We start from the raw sequence: 23,030 nt of genomic DNA, 5'->3' as shown, positions 1-23,030 counted from the left end.
TGGTGGGCTGTGGCTGCTCCCATTGACTGTGTCCTGTTGAGCTGCTCTTTTGTAACTAATGAAAATGATCTTAATGCTGAAGTAAAATGTATAGGCACAGGATTGCCTGTCAAACAGAAAAAGAACATCTGAGTTACATAACAATTGTGCAATAAATCTCAGATTTGACGCATCCTGTTTTGAATGTCACATGATTTCTGTTTGAATCACTTTGAAGAGCTGAATTCTGCCTCAGATTCTAACTTCATTTCTGCTCTGTGAAGTCTAGTAACAGCCAATTAAAAGTACTAACTTTTCTGTCTCTTGAGGCTATAGTTACTCAACACCATTCCTAACCCACTGCTTTCTAAAGCTCCAATGAAAACATCAGCAAAATGAACAAAAGGATTCTTTTACCCCCACTGAGAAAAGAGCATGAGCGAAGTAAATGTGTAAGCTCTTCAGTTAATTTCTATTTTCTCCAGATGTCTGTCTACTTTTCACTCATTCTTTAATTCCAGACTTCCTTATTCCATCTTATTAAATATAGCCAAGGCTCAGTCTCCAATAAGTAATATTCTATGTTCCATTTATCCCACATACAAGGCTCCATAAGCAAAATTAGAATGTAAGGTCTTAATTTTAAAAACATCATTCATGATGCCAACTCAGCCTTACAAAAGCTCAAAAGATGCTTTCCATTTAACACTTCAGCTCCCCAAAGTCAGGCTTACTGAGAGTAGTTAGTCCAGGTCCTAACAAGAAGCACTTCCATGCAGCTTATGGAAAGACGGAGAAGTAGCTATGCAAGGACCATAAGTTGGGGTGAGGAAAAACAGTCAATCTGCTAGTTATAACCATTACAATATTCCCAAAATAAAAATGAAAATCTACCCTTGCACATAACAGATTAAGTGACAGATGTCCCAACACAGAAAGCAGTTGACATTCCAAGGCAGCCGGGAGGGAATGTTTTCATTTAGGAGAAAGGGGACTCCCCAGCTGGCACGCCTTCTTCCCAGGTGCATGGTGTTCTCAATACTCAGATTAATGGAAGCGGGTCGTTTCGACTCTCCCCAAATTTAAACACCACTGCTTTCCACACCTCCAAATCTACCACCACTGTTTGTATTATTACAGTTTTGGTGGACTGATTCACGCAGATTAGAAACCAAAACAAGGACTGCTGCCATAATAAAATTAGCAACCACCAATACAATAAAACAAAAGGAAAAGGAAAAAACAAACAAACAAACAAACAAAATACTCAACTTGTAGCCAGAAAGGAAAATTTAAAGAACCTGCTTATCATTTAGCCACAGATTAGCAAAGAGATAGCCACGAACTCAGATGTACATCAGAACACAGCAATGCTACAAATCTCCAGCCAGGAAGAATATACACTCCCAGGCCTGGCAAACACTTCCCTTGGCCGAGTCTACTGACACTCTAACTAATGAAGGACAACTGAGAAGTACTCGTCACTGTAGCTGTCAGATGAAACAGCAGCAGCAGTGTGTCTTCAGGGTGACCCTGCTATAAAACCACGGGTGAAGATGGCAGAGACGGGCAAACACGAGTCTGGTCCAGCTTGCTCCACTATACAGGGCTATAGTTTTTGCCCTATTTGCATGATGAGTATTTGAGGCTTGGCCATTTCTGCTGTAGGCTTGTCTCAGCAGAGGTACTTAGCAGCATCTCTAGCTTCTACCTACCAGATCTCACTATGACAACCAAAAATGTCTCTAATTGTTACCAAGTCATCCCTAGTTGACGGTAACTGCAGTAAATAACTCAATTTCTGCTGGAGCCATGTACACACACATAAGAACCAGGAATTTGAGTAAATCAAAATAGTAATTCTGAATAAGAACAAAACTTTTAAAATAAAGTTATTAATAGGAAGAATTTTTTTTTTTTCCTGAGAACATATCCCAGAAAAACCAGTGAGAAAACTTAGGTGAGACAGTATGGAAATAAAATAGACAATGAGATAAAACTTTTCATATTAAAAAATTTCTTAAAAAAAAAATTTCTTTCTGGTGTCAATCAGCAAAATGTATAGCAAACTATTTTAAAGACCTCCTTAATCACCACTAAGAAGAAACACTTTCTAGACAATCTAAACCTCAAACATTTACGCAGCAGCTTAACTAATGGTGGCCGCTTTCCAATGCTATCCTTACTGTTTTCACACTCAAGTGTTCACTAAGTGCATTTTCTAAGCAACATTATAGTCCACACTTTCAGCTAAAACTAACTTCTTCCCTCATGGTATTTTACTTAAGTTTTGAGTTTTGTTTTGTCAAACTACAATAGTGCTACTGTGTTTGTGCTACAGAAACCATCATCAGACTATCTCCAGTATTTAAAAAGTCAAAATCTATGTGTCAGAATTCAGAACATAAAAGGAACATGGGAAAATCTCCCTCTTAATTAAAATCTGGTTCAGCTAAAAGTCACTGAAGATTATCTCTTTGTAGCTATAATTATTCACCACAGGTAGTAAATTCCCTTTGAGAACTGACTAGGCAAAACATGAGGAAACTTGGTTTTGTTACCATGACATCCTCCCGTATGACTGGCATGGTGTAATCACACACTGTGGCATCCTGATGTGTGGACAGTGTGGGCAACGTGACGTCAGACCAGGATAACTAGTGTATCCATCACTCTTGGCATTTACTTGACAAGTTCTTTCGAACACTCTACTCTGGCTACTTCAAGATACACAATGGATTATTAACTATGTTCACCTTACTGTGCTGGGTGCGATAACATCATGAGAAAAAAACACAAGTGAGCTCAGTTCAGTTTCTGGGGGAAATCTAAGGATAGAATGTTTTGAAAATTAGGACTGTTTAGTTTTTACTTTTTTTTTTTTTAACTAAAACCTCAAATATCAGCATGAATCTGATAACTAGCAGGATTATAGAATTTGTGAGTACCTACTTGCTACTAAACATGAACTACACAAAAATAACCATTAATATTCTTTGAAATTTAACACAAGTGCAATAAGCAGCCTTCTGAGTGTGACTCGGGTGAGTCATGAAGCAAGGCCTAGGGCAGGAGGGAGAAGCCTGGGGACACGGATGGACACATGAGACAGCATTACAGTACCTGACAGCCTGTGAGAGCAAGAAGAGTAAGAGAAACCAGGTAAGAGAGCGCTCACGGTATGGAGGAGGAGCGGGACGCTTTTAGTGGCAGGCAAAGGCTCAGAGAGGTGGACACAGTTGCTGATAGATTGGCTTCGCTTAGCTTCCAGGAGAGATAAAGTAACATTGTATCAGAGCACATCAAGACCTTTCACCGCTTCTAAGTTCTAAGTGCTGCATTTCCTTTAAACATTTAAAGGAAACGTTTAAAAGTCAGTAAAATGAGAGAACACAATCACAGTCTCTAAATACAGCCAACGTTCAGCCAATCACTGTTGACTTAGAACGATCAGTCCACACAAGGAACAAGTTTCATTTGGAAATGCTTCATACATTTCCTTTTGCTGCTATGTATCAGAGCGTACGAGAATGAGACAGCATTATTGCATTATTAACACACTACTATCTCTTCCTAAAGACTACACATACAAAGAGCACAGAAGAAAAGGAAAACCTGGTCCAAGAGAAAAATTTTTCTATTAAGTAATGAACAATTCAGAAATTGATTTACTGAGAGCTGACTGTATTTAAAAACTCACCATTTAGTAAACTAAGTATCTCAAAGTCATGTAATCATAACTACATACATGACTCAGGTATTGTACTTGATATCCATGAAACCTATCTTTTTATATTGTATTTCACATTTAGTTTAGCCAAAGTTTCTCAATATCAACTTTTGATTTTTCTCATACATTGTTGGTTAAATAAACATATAATAAGAAAAACACGGAACATGCTTCAAATACATAAAACTACAATAAACAAAATCAATGTTACCCTTAAAATTAAAATACAAAGGATTATTTGCTATGCTAATATATTATGTACTTCTGCTATGCATAAGTTAAAAAGAAAAACTATATACAAAGGTGGCACATTTGCAAAAACTGAAACAAACTTTTTACTTTACTATCCCTTCCCCTATCCCTTGCTATCAGTGTTCCCAGCAATGAGATTACTATATAATTCATGAATGTGTAAGAAAATGTACCTAGGGAAACACCATGTGAATGTCGAAGTGTAAAAGGTTTCTCTCCATATGCAGCCAGCACTTTTATCTGGGCATTGTTTAAAGAGCTTTCCTTTTATAAAGCAAAATGATTGTACGTTTTTCCAAAATGGATCACCATGCATTTTAGAAATAGTAAAATACTAGCTGTTTTACATGGCAATTAAGACATACTTTGATCACTCTCAGAGTTTAAAAGTCTGAATTCTCACCATCATTGACAATCAGGGCCAAAGTTATCTTTGACCTCTTTAAGTACACTCTGATGTCCTTTGTTAAATCTATTTCCCTGGTGTCACCGCCAGTGACCTCGTTAGCTAACTCAAATCTATAAGGTAAATCATTATGTGAACACCTTAAAATGCTCTCTTAAAGAGATTAGAGAAACAAATTTACTTTTGAGAGGCTATTCCATAATAATTATTACTAGCTGCTATTAATTCCTCCAAAGAGCACTGAGAATTGTCTCCATAAGCTTCTATACTCATAGAAATGCCTTCTACACACTCACGGTACAGGGAAAACACTTGGGGCTTTGTTAAAAAGTAGGAAAATAAAACTGAGTAAAATCACCTGTGTATATTAGTCTTATTAAACAGCAAGATATACAAAAAATATTCAAAGTCTATTAATAGGTAACAACTGTTTCACAACATTTATCATTTTAAAAGGTATAAAACACAATAGAAAACGCATATATACGCACACGCGTATACATAAAACATAAAGATAACAGACTCATGCAACTGACAGTCTTCACAGTCTCGCAAACACAAATGGTTCTAGACTTTTAAAATGTAGTTACTTCTCTAAAAGCCAACCTTATAGTTTTAAAGTACATATTCCACAAATATCTTTACAAAACCTTTGCAAACAGTTGGTCCAATGTCAAGTGGACCCTCAAATACCTGAGAACATAGTTAAACATAACTTGCCTTTCCTGTGTGCTTTCTTAAAGCATGCTGGTACTTCTACCACATTGCTGTTTAAAATGCGTGATGAAAATGAATGTCATTTGGAAAATACATGCTTGCTGCTTTTTAACACAAGCAAACAAAATGCAATGGTTTCTAATTAGTGTGTATATTGGAATTCAAAGAGGGTGGCAAGGGCAGCATAGGCCTGCCCTGCTTGGGAAAGACACTGCCTTTGACACACACTTCTGATATATATATTTTACTAAAGGAACCAGTGATTGCAGAGAAGACTGCAGGAGTTTAGCTGAGAAAGGGCATCAGTGGGCCTCTCCTCAGTGCTGCATGTTTTTAGGAACTAGGTTTCTCAGAAACAGAATGAAGGACAATGACTAGAATAGGTGGTTCAGATGATCAAAAAAGATAATTGCCAGCAAATGCTATGGTATAAAGAATGAGAAAGTTACAGTTAGGGAACAATATACTTAGACAAAAAAGCCAACAAGAAGCTAAGCCATCTATACCAGGCTTTTAATGAGCAATGAAAAAATGTGTTTAACGCAACAAAAATTTGTTTTATAGCCTGAGGATCTTGTTTATGGTTTTCTGAAGCTGTTGTCTACCAACTCTAATTTCATGGTCCTGCTGATGAGAGAAACTATCAGGAACTGAGATATGATTGTGTCAATCCTCAATCAGAGCACAAGGAGGTGGGGTAGGGGAGGAAGACCCTTAATCTCCTCATAGTGAAGGTCAGCTTCCTTTATAAAGATTTGTCTCTTGCCTTAGTAAAAGCAGTCTGTTCATGGCAGGTTCTCAATAGAGTACCAGTGCTAGCTCAGACGGGTTCTAAAAGCAGAGCCTATAGGCATAACAAACTCCGTGTTTCCAAAGAAGTAACACATGAGAATGTGTCCATTCATTCCTAGAACCAAGTGGGTTACCCTCCTTTTCTTCGTTGGAACCAGTCATCACGAAATTCTATAAGAAACACTGCCTTGTAATAACATCACTAAGGCTAAGGGTGCATTTACCATGCTCCCTTTCACCGGAGACTTTAGAAATAAAAAATAAAACCTGTGGCTTCAGAAGTAAGCAGAACAGAAAGTTTATAAGCTATTAACACATTTCATTGAATAAAGGTCTAATATTTAAATTCTGAATAGAATTTTAAATTTAATTTCTGTAAGTTCATTTAAATAATAATTAGATTTGTTTAGTGATATTTAAACAAATATCTACCCGTTGCTTTTTGGCGGACAATATTTCTTGCCTTCTCAACTCCCGGTGCTCCAGATGTGGTAGCACTTCTGAATCTCATCGGCTCGGTCACATCTGGATGGCTACGCCAGCTGAGAGAAAAGGATCGTCCCACAGCAGTCCCTTTTTGGGACTCTAGAACACAACCTTCCAAGGTAAAATGAGAAAAACAATCTGAAGGCTGAATTTGTTATTATTTGTTTTACTGCCTAGGCTGTTCCAGCCAATGCATATATAATGGCATGTCAGCAGCAGTCAAGAAATAGGCCACACACAATACTTCACCGCTAGCCACGGATTAAGAACCACTTCCTTGAGTTGCAATTTAGGAAGCTATGTCATAACCTAAAAATACTTGCTACTAATGTATTTTTAATCTCCAACAGTTTCATAAAAATTGTATGTTCATAGTATTTACTTCAACATGCAAAAGTACATATTAATCAATCTTTCTCAATGTAAGAACAATGTCATAAGAACTTATGCTAGTGTTCCCATGGTACTTTAAAAGCTATTACTTATAGGTCTAAAACTTTGAAGTCCTGATGATTTAAAATGGTACTGGCTTCTGAAGACTCCAACCAAGCTACAATCCCCACAGAAAACCATCAACTCTACTGTAGACTTGGTCAAATGGGCAAGTTAATGAAAATCAACAAATAATTTAAAATCTTATTTTAGAAAAGTTTCAAAACAATGTAACAATGTGGTCAGATATTTGACTTCTCATTCCTCAGTGTTCTGGTCAATTATTTGAAAAAAAGGGCGAAGCCCCAAAAGAAATTTAGAAGGAAAAAGACTAAGACATTTAGGAGATTTTTTTTGCCCAGGAATATGTAGACAATAGATAGAACTTGTGGCTTGTTTTCACATCAAGTTTCCTTGGCATACAGTATCTGTTTTCACTAGTTTAGTGCTTGGGCATGTATTTCTATAATAAATATTTAAATCACTTTTTAGAATAAGGCAATATAAATTAAGATGTTTGTCACAGTCATTATTTAAATAATTTGTTCACATCTCTCAGGAAAACAGCACTTTTCAAGTTGTTTACTTTCCAATGCTAATTTATGTCTTCATAGGGCTGTGTTTACACACTAAGTAGGAAAAAGGACATTAGGATACAGTGTATCCTGCACACGTATGGGTGGTCCTGTGAGTGAGTGCATGCCTGCATTTATTTAAACAGCTTCCGGATGCAGGAAACACTTATTTTGAAAAAGTAAGCTCCATCTTCTATCTTAGCTCTTTCCTCTTTGGCATACTCTCCTCTAGACTGAGAAACACTGTCGTAGGTAGCCAGCCTCCTGCAGAAAGTATTTTGACTCTTCCAGGGCCTAGTTCCTATAGAAATCTCAGAAATGCAAGAGAGAACCAAAAAAGAAGAAGGACCTCTAGTCTAGTTTGTATTTCTAAAAAGAGTCCTGTTTAGCTTCAATTATGGAGAAAAAGTGACTTGTTGCTCAAGCTATGTTAGAAAATTACTGCACTGCATAGTCTAAATCTAAACTGGAATTAAGCCATTCTACTGGAACGCTATGAACATAAGCTACTTTGCTTTGGCTTGCTGCTTGCTTTCACTAACGGGGGCTTTGGCAAGCCATTCTCAGACAGCAATGAACACATGATAGGCTGTCCCTAAACCATGTTCTATAGTTAGCTCACCACTAAAAGCAGCTGGCATCTCCCCGTATCCACATGCTTTGTTCTCACACTGACTCTGGACTTCATTGTGTGACTCACTTTGATAGCAAAACTGAAGAAGTAAGACCTGAAATGTTTACTTCTATAACATCATATTAACAACTATGTGCCGACTTGCTGGATTATAAAGTATGTGTCCCAGTCACACTTACTGTGCTGGCTGACAGCCAGTCAGTTCCTAGAATCACAGCCATCTAAGTGGACACAACAAAGTGTGAATCCAATGAAAATGAGAATTAGTGCTGGCCAGAGTGTGCAACCCAAGTTTTCAGCTCATAAAATCACAGTCGAAATAAATAATAACTATGTTAGGCAACCAAGATTAGGGGTGACTTGTCACACAGCAAAAGCCAAGCGATACAGTCTATAAAGGTTATTGTTACTAAAATATAATCGTTTGTCATCATGTGTAATTTGACAAAGCTGTGAAGAAAGATGCCTGCGAGGTCTCAGAACCAAAAGAAGTTACTCATCACCCAAGGAAAGTTCTGTACTCTGTGACTCTGCTTGATGTAACCCTGAGAAGATCAAAGTCAAATCCAACGTTGCCCCTCCCTGTTTCCCAAGCAAGTCCATGAGGCTCCATGGAATGCATTTTGGCATTTAACCATGCCTACAGTTCCTTCCCACTTTGTCCTCTTCCTTTTTACATTTAATATGTACATGTGTATTTGAATGAACCAGCTAAAGTCTTTACAGTATAAGCAGACAAGTTAACTCAAGTGCTACAGTCCTTAGGAACTGTAATAAAGACAAAGGTATGCAACTGTCATCTCCAACAGAAACTCCCACTGTTTTTACAACTCAAAATTATTACTTTTACTTCCTTCCTTAGGTCTTAAAACAGTTTTAGCTGGAAGTACAAGGCTCCCACCTCAAGCACTTGGAATTTCTCCACACTTTTTAGGGAGGCAGCAGCATGCGTCTTAGCAATGTTGCATCTTGGGCTGGACTTGACTAGCTTTGACATCTGTCTTTACCACGTACATAAGCAACCCTGATGGAGTCAGTCACTAAAAAGTCTTTGTATTTTTGATTTTCTGTCTATGACACAAATCTTTCTAAGTGAGCTATCATGAGGATAAAGTCCATGTGCAAAATACTGGTCATTGTTACTCCTGTTACCAGTCTTCTCTCTTGTTTTTCACTTCTCCAGTCTCTTTAGATATTCACCAGTTTCATTAAGGGAACAAAATAACAGGAGGCACAGTGTAATAACAGCATAGACAGTGTGCAGCTGGTTCAGCTCATTGTGAAACAGTGCGCACTAATGGCTTAGGTGTACAAACAGTTCCCTCACCCCAGAGCTCTGCTGCTGCCTGGCAAGAGTGAAAATACCTTTGCCACGTTGCTTCTTCTCCTTTTGCTCACTTAATTTGTCTAGAGGTAGGTTTGTCATCTCAACTCCATACACGGTTCTTGCAAGCACAGCTGTCAAAGAGTCCATGATGTTGGACCACTCAGTGATGAGCTCTTCCCATTCCGTAAGGGATGACAGCACACCAAGAAAGTCATCCCAGAGCTCCCGGGAAATGTACACACAAAGGTTTGCTCGGATCCAAGCCACAATAAGTGTCTGAAACCAACCAAATGTATGATCTTTAACAACAATTAATATAGCATCCTTTTCACTGCTGTTCTTACTTTTGATCAACTGTAACCAAGAGTTGAATTATGCTAACATAACTTATCTGAGAAAATATTATTCTGAAGTGTGTGACTAACACTGCTGTTAGAAGACAAACTCTCTCTCCATCCAGCAAGCACTCAGTTTCTGTAGGCAGCTCTTTTCCTGTCACCACAGAGGGTATCTCAAACATCTCTATGTGTGATCTTCTAAGCCCCAAGTCTGCATGACTGAGCAGCTGGGATTGCTGTAGAACTCAAAGATAATTCATTACATAAGATTCTCTTCAACCTCAGCCCATAAGACCTTCAGTCCACTGGTGTCTACCTAGCTTCACTTTCATCTGCGAGGTCTTCCAAGAGTTGTTTCCACTCTTGACCCGGGTCCTTCTCAGAACCTTGTACTTCTATCAACCTGACCTATCCTTAGCTACACACTCTACTTCTGCATCTTAAAAACCAACACACTCTCCTTGCAGTAGATTCCCTTCTGCTTACAGCCCTTTCCCTCCTCTGTCACAGTCACTCTTCTCTACTTCCTCATCTCCCAGCTATCTGGATGGGTTTTTCTTTCTGGCAGCCCCCCACTTCTTGCCTGGGTTTGATTTATCTACTTCTATGCCTCCTGTATCCTCTAAAATACTCTTCTGTCTTCATGTCCAAAGTAGATCCCTTCCCTGGTTTCCTGATTATCCACCAAGAACAAGTGCTTTACCAAGAACAAGCACTTGTAGCCCATCATCATGAAGTCAATTACTATTTTTTTTTACCTAATAGTGGGTTGATTTTATTATTAGATCAATATTTTCTTTTAGATAGAGATTATTAATTTTATTGTAGCACATGATTTTTGGTAATGGCCTTGAACTCTTGAAGATAGGAGTTTAAAAATATATAGAGAGAAACTGGTATTTTAGTCATAATAAAAATACTCAAAAATAATAATGGTAATAAAAATTGACCCAGTATTAGATCAGTAGACATAAAGGACAATGGCAACTTAAGATTTCCTGACCCTGACCCAGTTCCTGACATATAAAAGCACAAGAACCATCCTTGTCTGTATGACAAACGGATTACTGTGTCTTCACTGAGTGTGTCACTGAGTGGACAGCCTGATGTGTTTAAATCATGGCCATTTCCCTCCTCAGATCTCACCCAAGGACATGGGAAGTCAAGAGATGGCCACAAATCTACTGTGCTTCCCATGTCATCCTCTCCTGACTGCAGAGTAGGGCAGGACACAGAATATAAAGTAGTACTCATACTCCACTCAGTACAGAGCCAGTCACAACCAGGATCTGTCAAACTCTACAAAATGAAAAAAATGGGTACAAGCTAAACAGAGAATTCCCAACAGAAGAATATCGAATGGCAGAGAAATACTTAAAGAAATGTTCAACATCCTTAGTCATCAGGGAAATGCAAATCAAAACAACTCTGAGATTTCATCTTACACCCATCAGAATGGCTAAGATCAAAAACTCAAGTGACAACATATGCTGGAGAGGATGTGGAGAAAAGGAGAACACTCCTCCATTGCTGGTGGAAATGCAAACTTGTACAACCACTTTGGAAATCAATCTAGCACTTTCTCAAAAAATAGCATTACCTCAAGATCCAGCTATACCACTCCTGGGCATATACCCAAAAAGATGCCCCACAAGGACACTTGCTCAACTATGTTCATAGCAGCTTTATTTATAATAGCCAGAATCTGGAAACATCCCTCATTGGAGGAATGGATGCAGAAATTGTGGTACATTTACACAATGGAATGCTACTCAGCTATTAAAAGCAAGGAAATCATGAAATTTACAGGCAAATGGATGGAACTAGAAAAGATCATCCTGAGTGAAGTAACCCAGAAACAGAAAAACAGGCACTTCCTGATTCATCCATTCCAAGTTGACTTCAATTCTTTAGGACATTCTCAACCACCCAAAGGTCACCTTCTCCTGCTCACTTTGCTGGGCATCTAGAACAATCTACTCTAGTTTTCCACTCAGCAAACTGGGCCCTATTTCCTTATCGTCTCTGGCTGGCTCTCTCTTCTATCAACCACAAAGATGTCTTCATCTCTCTATGCATGTGTTCTCTCTTCACAGTCACTCCAACCAGTCTGAGGCACTGCATACAGTTGCTTGACACAATGATGGTCTCAAGTTTTCATCCCAGGCCCATATTTTTTTGTTATTCTGTAACTATCTGGTTTTCTCTCCACTAAGATGCTCAACACCTGTTACTTTCTTTTTTTCTTTTGTTTTGTTTTGTTTTGTTTTGGTTGGTTGGTTGGTTTGGTTTGGTTTGGTTTGGTTTGGTTTGGTTTGGTTTGGTTTGGTTTGGTTTGGTTTGGTTTTCGAGACAGTATTTCTTTGTGTAGCTTTGGCTATGGCTGCCCCAGAACTCTCTGCAGACCAGGCTGCTCCAAACTCAGAGTTCTGCCTACCTCTGCTCTCCAAGCCTAGGGGTTAAAAGGTGTGCTCCACCATCATCCACTTCTTAACCATCCTGCCCCTTCTTAACGCCTACTCGTCTAAAATAAACCAAGAGGAAAGAGATGACAGAAAAGGATCCCTAAAAACCCAACTCTAACTGTGAAAAACAGACCACAACATTTAGGACAAATCAAAGAAGGAAAATTTCTAAAAATGTAAAGTTAATTTGACAAAACTTGTAAAATCTCAGTAATTAAAAATAATTTGCCAAGTCTGCTTCAATTCTGCATTTGCAGCATTTAATGAAAAAGACTTACCCTGAAAAGCAGCCCTGCCAAGCTCTGGGCAAACAAGTCCTTTCCATGCTTATCCTTTGGCTTCTGCATGACAGCTTCTGTTATCCTGAGAAGGATTTGCAACATCTGCTCCCTGGACCACCCCAAATAAAAGCTCATATTAATAATCACATTTCCAAAGCACTTTACAGGTAAGAGCTCTCCGCAGTCATACACTATTTGGAAGTATTCAAAGTCTAGGTGCCAGTTAGAGAATAAGCATCACACCATATCAACATAAACTGCTTTATGTTACCAGAGTTCTACAGACACGCTTTCCACGTTCATGCCAACTGGCAGGATGACATCTTCCAGACATCTTCCCAGCCTGACTTTTCTCCTTGCAGGAAGGAGGGCAAGATGGTTTTCTCCAACACATCAGGACATTCACTGAGGAAATGGCTGTGCCAGTCTGAATTTACACAGCACTCTGCCATGCTCCATCATTATGTTACATAACCTGGGACGTCTCCCCATCTGCCTTTGTGACAGAAAACAAAGCTGACTCTCTGAGCTTTCATAGGAGGGCATAGGCAGACAATACCACTGCATGACTATGGTTCCTGAAGAAGACAGGAGGGGTCAGAAGGTCAGGACTGAACACTGATGGGCAGTGCACTTGTGCCCGGCAGATCCTGCCTATACCAAAGTACACACCTGGCACGGCTGCAACCACCACAGCTTAGTCATCATGTGCTACTGTTTTCAGAGTCTTACTGAAAGAGGCTTTACATAATAGGCTTAAAGAATCAATATAACACTGCTAATTAAGACAATCAGTGTTTAAAACAGCAGGTCATTTTTTTCTTTCTTGTATAGCTAAGTTTTATTTCTCATATCTTTGGACTCTGAGGGGATGGAAAAACCATTATCTTTAGTATAGAGAGAAAGTCCATTAATTCTAAGGGAATCACTCTGGTTCGCTGGTTCCTGTAAGGCTTTGAATCCTAATCATTTATTCACCTTCATTACTTTCTTCTTGCTCTTCCTACTCTCTAGTGAAAAAAAACTAAGAACACAACAAAGCAATGTGGTCCAGATCAGACAATGAGATCTACAGGTGGTGGTTTCTTTTCTCCTGTGTCTTTGCAGTGGACAGACTATGCAGAATCTCAGTAGCCTTCTCATGGTTTAATGATTCTGAGAATTTGCTATCTGCTCCCTTGGTAGCTGGTTCCACTGGGCTTTAATCTCAGGTTAACTTATTTGTCCACTTCCATTCTCCCAACACTCTATTCTATCTATTTGCTTGTATTGCATTGTCTATAGATTCTGAAATATGGAAGAGGAAGACAAATCTACCAGTTGGATCTAGACACAAGTGCACAGTGCAGGACAGCAAGTCTGAAGAGAAAAAGTATGAAAAGAAATGTCAGAGCTGGAAGTGTGCTGCTTCTCACAGCCAAGATACTCAGGCCCCGTCACAGGGGGACTTTGGCTATTTAGCGCACTGCTGTGTGCTCAGACTAGATGTCCAGGAGCTAACTACTAAATGGAAATAAAAGAAACAGAGAAGTAGGTGGGGAAAGAGGGAGAAAGGAGAGGAGGACAAAGGTGGGGGGAGGAAGGGAAAGAAAGTGTGAGGCATACGTAGGTCTGTGTGGGAAGCAAACCATGTCCCCTTTCTATGCTCTACCTTGGCTAGTTGTTTTTTTTTTTTTTTTCTAAAATTGTCTTTTTATACATTTATCTGGACTTGTATAAATTACTAAAAGAAAAATAACAGTTGCTTTATTTTACTTCCTAGGCTTTTCATAATAAAATGACTATGAAAACTACAATCCCGTACACTGTACAGAGAATCCATAGCTTTCTAAGAAAAGAAGCAGAAGAGACTATTCACACAGCTGTGGTACAAGGAGCACCGTCCAAGTGCAAGCATCTCACGGGGCCATTTCAACTGCTGTGATAGCACTGGGTTTACAGCATACTCTGCACAGCTACGTTGCCAGAGCACACTCTTAACAGCTACTGGACTTAGTAGGAACACTATTTTAAAATACCAGAAAAGGTGACCTTGTAATTTACACTTTCAAATCCTCATTTTGATACTTGTAATTTCATATTTGTGAACTTGCTATAAGCAAAATTCTTCTGGGTCCACCCTTTCCTCCTCTTGGTGGCCCGTGGCCTCTGTCAGTTCACATTTGCCTTGTCTTTAGGGCTTCCCACAAACCATGGACTGACACCTTGAACAACACCAATGGTGCTGGCTCTAAGGCATCTATAAAACAGGTGTGGTCCTGGGAAAATTCCCAATACAGAAGGAAGCCACTGCCACAGGACTTCAGTGGCCACAAAGCCCTAGAGGCTAAGCAGGAAGGGCACTCTACAGGTGGTGAAGTGAGATGAACAGGCCCAGAGCATTTCCAAGATAGGCCACATGTGAGGACAACTGGAAGAAGGGGAGCACGGCTCAGGGCTTGCTGCCTTGTCACTGAGAACACTGAGGGCGATGTGGACACAGGCATGGGAAAACATCGAACACACTTTACATTCAAGAACACGGTTAGACGAAAGGGGAGGAGGTCCTCCCCAATCTATGGACTTGGAAAGGGGCAGGGAGGCGCTGAGGGAAGGACGGTGGGATTGGGAGGGAATAAGGGAGCGGGATACAGCTGGCATACAGAGTTAATAAAATGTAAATAATAATAATAATAATAATAATAATAATAATAATAATAATAATAATAAAGAACAGGGTTAAGTCCAGTGTGGTGGCACACACCTTTAATCCCAGCACTATGGGAGGCAGAGGCAGGTGGTTCACTGTGAGTTCAAGGCCAGCCTGGTCAAAAAGGGGAGTCTATGACAGCCAAGAATACACAGAGGAACCCTGTCTCCAGGAAATGAATGAATGAATGAATGAATGAGTGAATGAATGAAGGTTTAAAATGGGAAAATCTACTACTGAGTAATGTAACACTAACTCCTGTTTAAGAGCATTTAAAAAATAATGAAAATATTTACATATTTTACAAATGAATTACCTAAGTGCTAGGTACTTCCCTTTGTCACAATATTCACAAAAGCTGCCTCAAGGGGCTGATGCTCACCTTACTGTCAGTTTTGAAGAGACATTAGATTAATGGAAAAAAATTAATGGAAACCTTAACACTGTGATTATGCTGAAAAGCAAAGACAGGTGTTTTAGGATGTTAATCTGAAATAAACTTACCATGTTTTTTGATTCATTCTAAGTTCCATTATCATGCGTCGAAAAATAATCAGAATAGCTTTACAGGCATCTACTTGTTCTCTCAGGAGCATGGGAACTTCAGCACATGGTTCCAGCAAAAAGACATTTGCGGCGTTTGTAAGAAAGACCTTAAAGCCAGTGATTTCACATTAAAAACACAATTAGCGATATACATCAGAGGATATTTTTCCTACTGATAATATTACCTTCCTTCTATCAATGAATCATTTCGGGTTTTTTCCATAGACAAATGGCATCAATACAGGTTCCAGGTATTGTAGCTCAACCCCTAAGAACTGCCTAAGTAGACGCCTCAAAGGCTTTTCCCTACTATTCCATATAAGCAGTGTTACTTGAACCATGAGTCTTAAAATATCTGAATTTGTTACATCTTTGAAAAAGTAACAATAAAACAACATCAACAAAATATAAATAAAAAAAAAACAGGACCACTATGTCAGGATGACAACATCTAGGATAGAGAGAAGGTCACAGAAGAGGCCCGTGGCTAGACAACAGAGCTATAATTGTTTTTCCAAAGTGAATTTAAGGCATCAAGTGGAGGAATAAGAATCAATTTATAGCAAAACCCATGTGATGCTGACAGATGTTCACAGTACAAATGTCACATGGTCCTTTTGCATCTACCAGAATGAGGACTCTTCTTTTTCTTTGTGTGTGTATTGCTATAGGGATAGGGGCACTGTATATATGGGCCTGTGCATATGGAGGCTGGAAGTAGACATTGGTGTCTTCTTCAATTCCTCTCCATCTTATATATTGAAGCTGGTCTCTACTTGAACGTAGGGCTCAGTTTTTGCTTGTCTGGCCAGCCAACTTATTCCAGGGATTTCTCTTCTCTGCTTCCCTGATACTAGGATTAGAGGTGGGCTGCCAAATCCACCTGGCTTCTAGAAACTCCAGTCCTCACTAGCACAGCAAACGTTTTATCAGCTGAGCCAGCCTTCTGGCCCCAGAGCTTTTTTAAATAGGAGAACTCTATTATGTAACAAGATACAACAGTCCCAGCATACTCTTAAGATATTGCCAAAGAACAACTATTCAACTAACTTCGCTCTGCCCCAGATCTCTGGGGCCCAAGGTTCTGCAGCAGTAAATTACTAGAATGAAAGAACTCGGGAGTATTCATGACAATGGCACTAAAGGCCCGTCAACTTCAGACACTCATTATTGTCAACTCGATGATAAAAATGGATAGGATTTGGGCTAGAGTGATGACTAAGTGGTTAACAACATTAACTGCTCTTCCAGAGGACCTGGGTTCAGTTCCCAACACCCACACAGACGCTCACAACCATCTGTAACTCCAGTTCCAGAAACTCCAATGTCCTTTTCTGACCTCCTTTGGCACCAGGCACACACGTGGTGTACAGATACACATTTAAATAAACGACCTGTACACATAAAATAAAATAAATCAAATGGGTTCTGTCTCCACGCATACTCTTCCGTAGGTCTCCTTTAAGTTAAATAGTATGTGCATGAAGGCTGTCGGAACTAAGTTTCTCTGGCTTCTTAGTGGAAGAAATCCCAAATAAAATACATAGGCTTAACCAGACAGGCTCAAATCAACACACTGACAAAATGGACGCCAGCTTCTAAGGCTTAGCTTTTGTAGGATGAAAAAAGTTTCATGTCCTAATTTTATTTTTTAAAAAAAAATCACTAATAATCACTACCAGATTTAAAAAAAAAATCACACTGTGAATTTGATTAAGAAAAAAAGAGAACATTTTTTTTGGGTTAAAAAAAAACCACAGCACTTTTAGTGACAATGTTTTCACATGAGTAAACCACCAATGACATATCATAACACAAGGCCTTTTAATTTCATGCATTGCCTTCTTGAATTTGAAAATTCTACCCATTCGCAATTAACCCATTGGTTAAGGTAACAACAAACAATCAAAATTACTATGTCCAAATTGTAGTCATCCAAGCAGCAGTTCAAATGCTCTCTCATCATACCTCTATCCAGCCTCTTTCCCAGGAGCAGCCACTCAAAGAGACAAGTTACTATGTACAGTGAGAACAAAAACAGCATAAACCCTAAGTCACTTGTGAAGCTGTAGAGCTGCAGGGTGACTGTCATCCATGTGGAAGGAGAGCTGCAGGAGGCAAGATCTCTCCAGGCGCGTGTCAAGACCACAGGCTGTAAACGAACTGCACTCACACGTGTGTGGGGTGTCCACACATCCAAAAGGTCACTCAAATGAAAATCCAAGTAACTCTTCAGATGTGCTTAGAAGATGCTTCCAGGTACAAATCATACATAGCTCACAGTCACTGTAAAATAATCCTCAAAAAACCTGCAACTAGCTTTTCTAGTCTTTTTTTACTAGAAAAAAATATTTTCCGTTTATAGGTGGGAAGAAAAATGTAAAACTTGAGGACTCTTTAGTGCCTGATGCTCAAAATACCGGTACACTTCGAATGACATTATTCTAATTAAGCAAAGTGTTCACAGTGCCTCCTCCCCTCGGGCTGTCTTATGTCCCCAACGGCAGCATACCTGCAGCATAGCTTGGGCCCCAGCTTTCACATTTGTGTTGTCTTCCTCTGTCACACACCCTCTGCTCATGGCACTTGTGAAAGAATACGTGCGTCCCCAACTGGATGACCGTTTATGACCAGAACTTTCAGACGAGGCCTTCACAAGATAATAGTCCATTAACCAAGCAGGGAGAAGCCTATGCTTACACACTTGGTTCCTCATACCTGCTCAGCACTCGGCCACCAGCACGCACAGGTCTCAGTCCTCAGTATGTACTGGAAGAGCCACATCTGCACCTACTTCCTTATTGATTGATCTGACCCAATAACTAATTACTAAAATCATTTTACCAATATTGAAGCACCAAAATAACAGAATCAGTACAGACATTTAAAAGTTTTAAGTCTGTGGCTAAAAATTTTAAATATTGTAAATTTAAGTTGATCAGGAACATAAATATATTTTAAGTTTCTTGTTTTTAGGGGGGTGTTTTGTGCTGTCGTTTTAGATGTATCCAAGCCTTAGCTTGGAAGAGGACAGTGCCTCCTAAAGGAAGGCCACACCTCGGCGCTGCTGACACATCAGAAAGACTTGCTCTTTACCCAGCTAAGCTTTTCAAATATTTAGTACAGATTTCTTCTGGGCAGTGAACTGCAAAGACAAATTTGGCAAAACATCCTGCGTTTAATTTTCCCAATAACTATTTACTTAAACAAGTTAAGAAGACACCAGCTCTTCAGTCTCACAGAGAGAACTGCAGAATGTGAGAAAACAGCTGTCTTGCAACAATGACTAAGAAAGCAGCCATGTGCACGTGGCCTAGGCTAAGCATAAAGCCAACAACCGCCCACCAAAGACAGAGCCTGAGCGACAGTGCTTCAGAGGCAGTTCTCACAGCACCTAACGGCCTGCCCGAATGGCCAGAGTAGGACCCTCTACTAAGCAGGTCAGCTCTGCCAAGATGCATGTATCCTCAACTCAGAGGCCAAGGTTACCTCCTTGGAGTCAGTCTCTGTCAGTCCAAATTTGTCAGCATCTTCTTGGGCAACATCCTTTTTATCTGGCTCCTCCATGAACACAGGTTTATTCTGAAGGATCCACTTCCTGTATACTTGAACTACTTTTCTTGTTACAGATATCTCACAGGACGGCAACAAAAATGCCTGAAAAACCAAACAAAAAAAATTAAAAAAAAAAAAACAACTCTTTAATGCCACACAAACTGAGATTACAGACATTTCCATCACCAACCTCAGAAACCTTTAACTTGCACAGCGACTACACATACACTTTTCTACACACCACTTAACTGAGGAAAAAAGACATCTTCATAATTGGAACAAAAAAATATTTCAGGTAGTTTTTGTTACCAAAAATAACCACACCATACTCATCTAGGCATTGTCTATATAAAATAATTATAACTAAATTTTCAAGGTTCCTCAAAAAATATAGCCTCTTCTTGCTTGTTTTGTCTTTTTCTTCTCCTTCCCTTCTTCCATCCCACGTTTGTGCTTTCTTCCCTACTTCCTTCTCCGACAGTTTTCTACATTTATCAGAACACAAAGCACAGCCACAAATGTTAACAAAACTGGTGACTTGTAACACTGTGCACATTTGCCAGACTTAAAAACAAACAAGCAAGCAAAACTCTATGTGTTTATGCACAGGCCAGAACAACACTAGATGTCTTCAATTGCTTCATTATCTTATTTTATCATATAGGTTCTTTCACTGAACTTAGAACTTGGCAATTTGGCTAGATTGGCTGACAAAGAAACCACAGGAGTCTTCCTATGTCTGCCGCCCCATGTTAAGAATGACAAGCACACAGCACCTTTTATGACATGGGTGCTGGGATCTGGATGGAGACACAAAAATAGGACAGAGCAGTATGCAAGAATGGCCAAGATGAGAAAACAAATCCACATAGTCACAAACCACAAAGGCAAGCAGAATAGATATAAGAATTTCACAGTATTTGCTGAAAACCAAAGGCAATCAGAAAACATAAGGAACAAACCACATGGTTTGTTGTGTCTGACAAAAAGAAACCATGAAAGAAAGGCCTGAAGTTACTCAAAGTACAAAAGGCACATGGCTACCAGTATAGACATAATATAGTATCCCAAAGAACATACTTCAAAAATAAACACAAAATGCATACACTTTCAGATAAGAAAGTTTGTTGCCAACAGTCCTGAACTAAGGGAAATACTAAAAATTATCCTTCAGACATAAAGGGAAATTATTCTAGGTCAGAAGTTTGGAAAGGAATAAAATATCACAAAAAGGACATTTGTAGAATTCTAAATGAATAGGGCATATATAAATATATATTTATATGTAATATAGTAGTTCTGAAAAGTATGGTATACATATACAAATTCATTTTATAATATGGAATTCAAATATATAACAAAGTCCTATGAGCAGATAAGGATTAAGGGGGTGAACATGAACTTATGTTGAAACTGATAATAGATTTTAAGTTAGAGATGCATGATACTCTCTAGCCATTAAACAAATACAGATGAGTGTAATACCTACACTCATAAGCACTGGAGAAAAAAAGGGACAACTAGCCAAAAAAAAAAAAAAAAAATCACCTGCAGTACAATTAGAAAGTAAAAGCTAAAACTGCTGATTTACATCCAAGAAAAGCAGTTTCTATGTTGCATGGAAGTAGAATAAAGCTGCAATCAAAAGGCAGAGATTATAAAACTGTATTTAAGAAAAAGCTTTTTAAAAAAATCACCTGCAATTTGTAAGAGGAAATCCAAAGCATATGTACATGGGAAGTAGACAGTAAAAAGATAGAAAAACATGTATCATGAAAACACTTACCAGAAGTCAACATATTAAGACTACACAAGACAGACTTTGAAAAACAGTACATTTGTAAAAGTAGAAGCTACTATATCTTCACATCAGATGGACGTCATCACAGAAAGGCACACGGTTAAATACAACTATATTAATGGACTGTGGGGAGCCCTGCCCCAGAACACAACTCCTACCGCTAACGCTCAGGGAACACCATGGAAGAGAGGGTGGAAGGACTGTCAGAGCCGGAGGACAAACAGTCTGCTTTGAGACTGTATCTTTTAGAAATGACAGCCTGAACAAGAACAGTATCAAAAGAAACGTCACCAGACATGCTAACTTAAAAAGGAGGAAATCTCATGAATTCAACACCTAGACAAAAACTACAAATAATGGCTCCTGGGAGAGAGAATTACCCTCTTCCAGGTAGATATCAATTTGAAAAGGAAATGGGGGAAGGAGAAGGGACATGGGGGGATTAGAAAGAAGATAAATATGAGATGGGTTGGAGAGAAAGGGAAAATGAGGAAATGATGTAATTATATTTTAACTTTAAAAATAAATTTAAAAAAACTGGAAGCTTCCTAATGATAAACTCTTCAATTCATAGGAACGCACAGTAATAAAATGCATACTGATGCCACAGAGAAGAAAATTTGACTAGCTGTCTGGCCTCGTGGCTTTCCGTTGATCTAAAATCACTAGGTTGGATGGTCACTCAGCTGGGCAGCCCACTGCAGGTCCCCCAACCCTGCCACAGAGGACACCTCTGGCTGAAGTCACCTCGTGGGTTAAAGTCTTCCTTCCGTGAAAAGCTTCATTTTACTATCTCGCTCAGGGAAAGCTGCTCTTTTCATCTTTCTTTATTCTCCAAAGACAGTTGCCTTTGGCTACCCTGGGATGAAAGGTGCCTTCTACACACTTTTGTAAATGCAGAGCTAGCTATTCCTGGGGAAAGGACTTAAAATGGCATGGGACATAAAGTTACTTAATCAGCAACTTTTCTTTGGATTTACAGAACGAACCCAGAACCTCTGGTGACTTATGGATACCAACAGTCTGTGCTTCAGAAAAGCAAACTACCCCAAATTTAGAGATGTTTCATTCTTGCCAACTTCAAAGGCCTACCCACCTACGCCCCCACCCAAAATCAATCCCTATGAAGCCTTATACCTGCAACTCATATAAGATGGCTTCTTCTTCTTCTTTTTTTTTTTTTTTTTTTTTTTTTTTGAATATGAATCTTTTTTCTCTGTGCATTGGTACGAAGATGTCAGAATCTGTGGAACTGGAGTTACAGACAGTTGTGAGCTGCCATGCGGGTGCTGGGAATTGAACCCGGGTCCTTTGAAAGAGCAGACTGCTCTTAACCACAGAGCCATCTCTCCAGCCCAGCTTCTTTTTTTAAGGCACCCAAGAGTCCTCATCTTCCAACTTTCCAGCTTGTTCCCAATAAAGCACTGCCTTTTCCATTAAATATGTGGTTTTACCACATAGCAATGAAACTTGACTTTCTACAGTGTCTTAGTCAGGGTTTCTATTGCTGTGATAAGCACTATGACCAAAAGCAAGTAGGAGAGAAAGGGTTTATTTGGCTCATACTTCCCTATCCCTGACCTCATCACTGTTCATTACTGAAGGAAGTCAGGACAGGAACTCAAAATCTTAAATGTACTCATTCCAAAGGTTCAACCTTAGAACCTAAGTCTGAAGTCCTTATAAAATCTTCCTGCCACTAATTTGTAAGCCAAGAAAAGTTTGGCTTAAAATTCCAAACTCTGGAGAAGGAGAAGGAGAAGGAGAAGGAGAAGGAGAAGGAGAAGGAGAAGGAGAAGAAGAAGGAGAAGGAGAAGGAGAAGAAGAAGAAGAAGAAGAGGAAGAAGAAGAAGAAGAAGAAGAAGAAGAAGAAGAAGAAGAAGAGGAAGAAGAAGAAGAAGAAGAAGAAGAAGAAGAAGAAGAAGAAGAAGAAGAAGAAGAGGAAGAAGAAGAAGAAGAAGAAGAAGAAAGAAGAAGAAAGAAGAAGAAGAAGAAGAAGAAGAAGAAGAAGAAGAAGAAGAAGAA

The 23,030-nt window shown here is 39.2% G+C and overlaps 1 protein-coding gene across 4 annotated transcripts in view; it reads right to left on the bottom strand.

Annotated features, from left to right (window-relative positions):
• The window catches only part of Ralgapa2 (Ral GTPase activating protein catalytic subunit alpha 2), a 259,063-nt gene that overhangs the window by 161,572 nt on the left and 74,461 nt on the right, over nucleotides 1-23,030 (bottom strand). For all 4 annotated transcript variants that reach the window (XM_055602595.1, XM_055602598.1, XM_055602597.1 and 1 more), the window contains exons 11-16: nucleotides 19,139-19,306; nucleotides 18,162-18,299; nucleotides 15,608-15,756; nucleotides 12,412-12,523; nucleotides 9,369-9,606; nucleotides 6,309-6,473 (exon numbers count right to left, since the gene is read on the bottom strand). In XM_055602595.1, coding sequence (XP_055458570.1) covers nucleotides 6,309-6,473; nucleotides 9,369-9,606; nucleotides 12,412-12,523; nucleotides 15,608-15,756; nucleotides 18,162-18,299; nucleotides 19,139-19,306 — 970 coding nt within the window. The remainder of the gene's footprint in view (nucleotides 1-6,308; nucleotides 6,474-9,368; nucleotides 9,607-12,411; nucleotides 12,524-15,607; nucleotides 15,757-18,161; nucleotides 18,300-19,138; nucleotides 19,307-23,030) is intronic.

The sequence above is a fragment of the Psammomys obesus genome, unplaced genomic scaffold, assembly GCF_907164565.1.
Source record: "Psammomys obesus unplaced genomic scaffold, mPsaObe1.curated_primary_1811, whole genome shotgun sequence".
In the NCBI taxonomy this organism is placed as follows: Eukaryota; Metazoa; Chordata; class Mammalia; order Rodentia; family Muridae; genus Psammomys; species Psammomys obesus.
The sequence above is the reverse complement of the archived record's forward strand: the minus strand, read 5'-3'. Positions and strand labels throughout refer to the sequence as shown.